The sequence below is a fragment of the Taurulus bubalis genome (genome assembly GCF_910589615.1).
Source record: "Taurulus bubalis genome assembly, chromosome: 1".
Lineage (NCBI taxonomy): Eukaryota > Metazoa > Chordata > Actinopteri > Perciformes > Cottidae > Taurulus > Taurulus bubalis.
Genome location: NC_136589.1, coordinates 100,001 through 105,000, shown reverse-complemented (window position 1 = coordinate 105,000; position 5,000 = coordinate 100,001). Strand labels below are relative to the sequence as shown.

The 5,000-nt window shown below is 41.5% G+C and overlaps 1 protein-coding gene across 1 annotated transcript in view; it reads left to right on the top strand.

Moving 5' to 3' along the window:
* epc2 (enhancer of polycomb homolog 2) overlaps positions 1-5,000 on the top strand; it is a 25,964-nt gene that overhangs the window by 5,944 nt on the left and 15,020 nt on the right. The window contains exons 4-10 of the mRNA XM_079223779.1: positions 1,194-1,397; positions 1,480-1,628; positions 1,789-1,906; positions 2,258-2,416; positions 3,385-3,492; positions 4,012-4,142; positions 4,271-4,545. Of these exons, the coding sequence (XP_079079905.1) occupies positions 1,194-1,397; positions 1,480-1,628; positions 1,789-1,906; positions 2,258-2,416; positions 3,385-3,492; positions 4,012-4,142; positions 4,271-4,545 (1,144 nt within the window). The remainder of the gene's footprint in view (positions 1-1,193; positions 1,398-1,479; positions 1,629-1,788; positions 1,907-2,257; positions 2,417-3,384; positions 3,493-4,011; positions 4,143-4,270; positions 4,546-5,000) is intronic.

Genomic DNA, 5,000 nt, shown 5'->3' with positions numbered 1-5,000 from the left:
GAACGGCACCTCCATAAGCCCCAAGGCATTTTTTAGGATTTAGCTCGAAATAGCACACCCAAACTAAAAAGGGTGTATCTCTGCAACCACAAGGGCTATTTGAATAATTCTGGTATTATAATAAAGGCAACCCTTGTGAGCTTTTGGTCAGATATATATGTTGCTGGCTAAGAGTAAATAAAGATTGAAACACAGAACAAATAAAAGTTCCAGGTCCGCCTATAGAAAAAAACACTTTCAGGATGATTATCTCCTTGAAATGATGCTTCACTAAGAAGAAGAAGAAGAAGCCCTGAGGCTCTCCCACATCATAGCACAATATGTGAACAGTCTCTCTGCACTGTTTTCACTTGAAAAAGTGAAGCAGAACAAAGTCAGATTGGGTAAAGTACAGAGAGAATTCAGGCGAGGTTTCCAAAATTTGCATTTCGGCACATTTGCGCATATTTTCGCGCATCTGTGACATTTGAATTTTTTCATGTAGCAAACCTTATATTTCACTTTCATATGACTTATGGTGTTAAATAAACTTGTATCAGTGTGAATTTACTGGGGGAAATGCATTTTTTCAACAAAAAATAAATAAAATTTAAAAATGTGCTGACTCAGCGATTTATGTTGCTGTGTTCTTTGGTTCGTATCTCGGTGATGCTTTGCAGCAGAGGGATTTGGTGAATAGATTTGGAATCTGTGTGGAATTGTCTTGCTTTTTGCTATTTGTCTTTTTCTGATAGCACCAAGCTACGGGCTGCTAGTTCCAGAAACATGCAGATTGGGCTGAATCGTGACAAAATTATAACTATTTTATTTTAATAATTATTTTAGTTGGTGTTTGAGTTGTGTTGAAATGGCTGACTAATTATTGTAGCCCAGGTTCTCTTGTTTAATTTGATGTGTAGCATCAATATATTTGTTCATGATTATTGTAATGTTTTACACAGTTTAATTAAAATTTTAAAAAAAGGACCTATGTAGGTCCATTCGGGGCTTTAAAGGTTAATGGCAGAGGACGCAAAGACGCCCTCGGGATGGCCGGGTGGTTTACCAGTTGACACTCCGGGCAGGACGGCAATGGCCACATCCCCCCGGACGCCCGGCCAATGAAATCGGGTCATTGTCCGGTCTAGTTTCTTTTCGTATCCCAGTATATTTCTGTCCTCAGCTGGTCTCTGTGGTTCTGGTTCTGTCCTCAGCTGGTCTCTCTCTCGGAGGCGAAGCTGCTGCTGAAGGAGGAAGACTCCCTGCTGAAGTCAGTGTATGACTACTGGGTGAGGAAGAGGAGGAGCGGTCCAGGCCCACTGCTGACTCCTCACGTCAGACAGGAGAGGAGAGACGGGTCCAGCAGCGACGCCTACGTGGCCTTCAGGCGCAGGACGGAGAAGATACAGACCAGGAAGGTGCGTCCACCTTCATATATATATAGTGAGAGATAAAACTAGACTAGAGAGGTCACGTTTGTTCTCTTAATGTGTGTTTCAGAAACGTAAGAACGACGAGGCGTCGTACCAGAAGATGCTGAGGATGAGGAGAGAGTTCAGCCGGACCGTCAGCATCCTGGAGATGATCAAGAGGAGAGAGAAGTCCAAGAGAGAGCTGCTCCACCTCACCCTGGAGGAGGTGGAGAGTAGGTGAGGAGGAGGAAGAGGGGGGGACAGGAGAGGAGGGGTGGAGAGGAGGAGGAGAAGGAAGAGGAGAGGAGGAGGAGAGGGGGACCTGGAGGAGAGGAGGTGGAGAGGTACTTTGTTAGTTTGGTCTGGAGGTCTGACGTTTTGTGTTTTGTGTTTTCAGGTATCAGATGGAAGATTTCAGTGGAGAAACTCTCAGAGAGGTTTTACTCCCTCTGGTGGAGAAACCAGTGTACAGCACTCCAGTTACGCTGAACAACAGACACAGAACTGACATCAAGGTACTGAGTCTCATCCATGTGAAGTATGTAGTCTGTTTTTAACTCATGAGTTAGTGTCCTTCATAGAACACAGGTTACCTTCTGTTGTGTGAAGTTATGTCGTCTATTTAACTCATGAGTTAGTCTCTTTCATAGAACACAGGTTACCTTACGTTGTCACCTGTTTCATATCATATTGGTATTTAGATTTTCCTATAATATATTATGATTCTGTTTCTGTTCTCGACTGTAGATATTATCTATTTATATATATTTACCCAAGCTAAATGATGTGTCACCCTGTTCTTGGTTGAAAACACTGCTTCCTGTATGCGATGCTCCTTCAGACCTCATGTTCAGAGTGCGTTTCAGAAGCTTCCCCTGGACCTCAGAAGACCTCGGAAGACCCCGAGGGACAGAGTCCGTCCTCCTCAGAGATGCCGGCCCACCGGCCCCTTCACCGTCAACAAGGCCGACATCCAGCTGTACGACTTCCACAGCTCTGGAGAGGACAGTCCTCCTCCTGCACTGGTCAGACCTCCTGGACACGCCCCCTGTTGTAGCTCTGTATTGGAAAAACCACCATAATATAATATAAACACCACCATAATATAATATAATCACCACCATAATATAATATAAACACCACCATAATATAATATAAACACCACCATAATATAATATAATCACCACCATAATATAATATAATCACCACCATAATATAATATAATCACCACCATAATATAATATAATCACCACCATAATATAATATAAACACCACCATAATATAATATAAACACCACAGTATAATATAAACACCACAGTATAATATAAACACCACCGTAATATAATATAAACACCACCATAATATAATATAAACACCACAGTATAATATAAACACCACCATAATATAATATAAACACCACCATAATATAATATAATCACCACAGTATAATATAAACACCACAGTATAATATAATATAAACACCACCATAATATAATATAAACACCACCATAATATAATATAATCACCACCATAATATAATATAATCACCACAGTATAATATAAACACCACAGTATAATATAATATAAACACCACCATAATATAATATAAACACCACCATAATATAATATAAACACCACAGTATAATATAAACACCACCATAATATAATATAAACACCACCATAATATAATATAATCACCACAGTATAATATAATATAATCACCACAGTATAATATAATATAAACACCACAGTATAATATAATATAAACACCACCATAATATAATATAAACACCACCATAATATAATATAAACACCACAGTATAATATAAACACCACCATAATATTATATAAACACCACAGTATAATATAAACACCACAGTATAATATACACACCACCATAATATAATATGAACACCACAATATAATATAAACACCACAGTATAATATAATAATATAAACACCACAGTATAATATAAACAGTATAATATAATATATAATGTTCATGTCTCTTCAGTCTCCTCCGTCTTCATCTGATGAAGAAGAAAATAATCCTGATGGATTTTATGTCTTCAGGAGAAAAGCTGGATGTGAATACCTCTCAGTGAGTACTCTGATGCTAGTGAAGTACTACCACTACTACCTGTACTGTAGGTAGAAGTACTAGTACCACTACTACCTGTACTGTATGTAGAAGTACTAGTACCACTACTACCTGTACTGTAGGTAGAAGTACTAGTACTACTACTACTACTACTACCTGTACTGTAGGTAGAAGTACTACTACTACCTGTACTGTAGGTAGAAGTAGTACTACTACTACCTGTACTGTAGGTAGAAGTAGTACTACTACTACCTGTACTGTAGGTAGAAGTAGTACTACTACTACCTGTACTGTAGGTAGAAGTAGTACTACTACTACCTGTACTGTAGGTAGAAGTAGTACTACTACTACCTGTACTGTAGGTAGAAGTAGTACTACTACTACCTGTACTGTACCTGTGTCTGTTTAACTTTGTGACTCTGATGTCTGAGACTTGAACCTGATCAATACTGTTCAATAGTTCGTCTTTGTGTAAACGAGGATAAACAACAACAGCTGTTTGTGTTGTTTGTTTTGCAGCCTGGAACGAGGCAGCCGGGTGGAGACGCCCATCTGGGGCTCCTCCCACCTGTCCGTCACTCTCTGGCTGAACTGGTTCTGGCTCCTCATTGGACGGGACTGAGCCGCCGCCGGATAGGCCGGGGGGGCAGGTAGCTGCTGTGACCCTCATCACACTCTTTATCACACTCTTTATCACACTCTTCATCACACTCTTCATCTCTTCATCACACTCTTCATCTCTTCATCAGTCACCTGAAGCCCTTGTCTCTCTGATCAGGGTCCTTCTGGACCGAGCCTCCTCGGGTCTGCACCCAGTCCTGAAGCAGCTGGACTCTTTAAGGCATCCCGTCTGGAGGACCAGACCCAGGACCAGTACTGACCCATCAGCACTGGACCAGAACCCCTCTCTGACTGACGTGCTGAGCAACATCCAGACCCTGAGGAGGTTCTGCTTCAAACCGGTTCAGGGCCTGAGATATGGCGGCACAAGGACCACAGAGTCCTCTATGGGGGACAGAGGAACCTGTTGCCTCTCACCTGGCAGTAACTCAGGTGAGCTCTGAGGCCTTTGGAAGTCTGCCTAGCTACGCTAAGCCTGGCTACGCTAAGCCAACCAAACCAGACTACAACAAACTAAACCAAACTAAACCAAACTACACCACACCAGACGTAGCCAGACTAAACCAAACTACACCACACCAGACGTAGCCAGACTAAACCAAACTACACCACACCAGACTAAACCAAACTACACCACACCAGACGTAACCAGACTAAACCAAACTACACCACACCAGACTAAACCAAACTACACCACACCAGACTAAACCAAACTACACCCCACCAGACTAAACTACAACAGACTAAACCAAACTACACCAGACTAAACCAAACTACACCACACCAGACTAAACCAAACTACACCACACCAGACTAAACTACAACAGACTAAACCAGACTACACCACAACAGACTGAACCAGACCAGACTACACCAGACTAAACCAG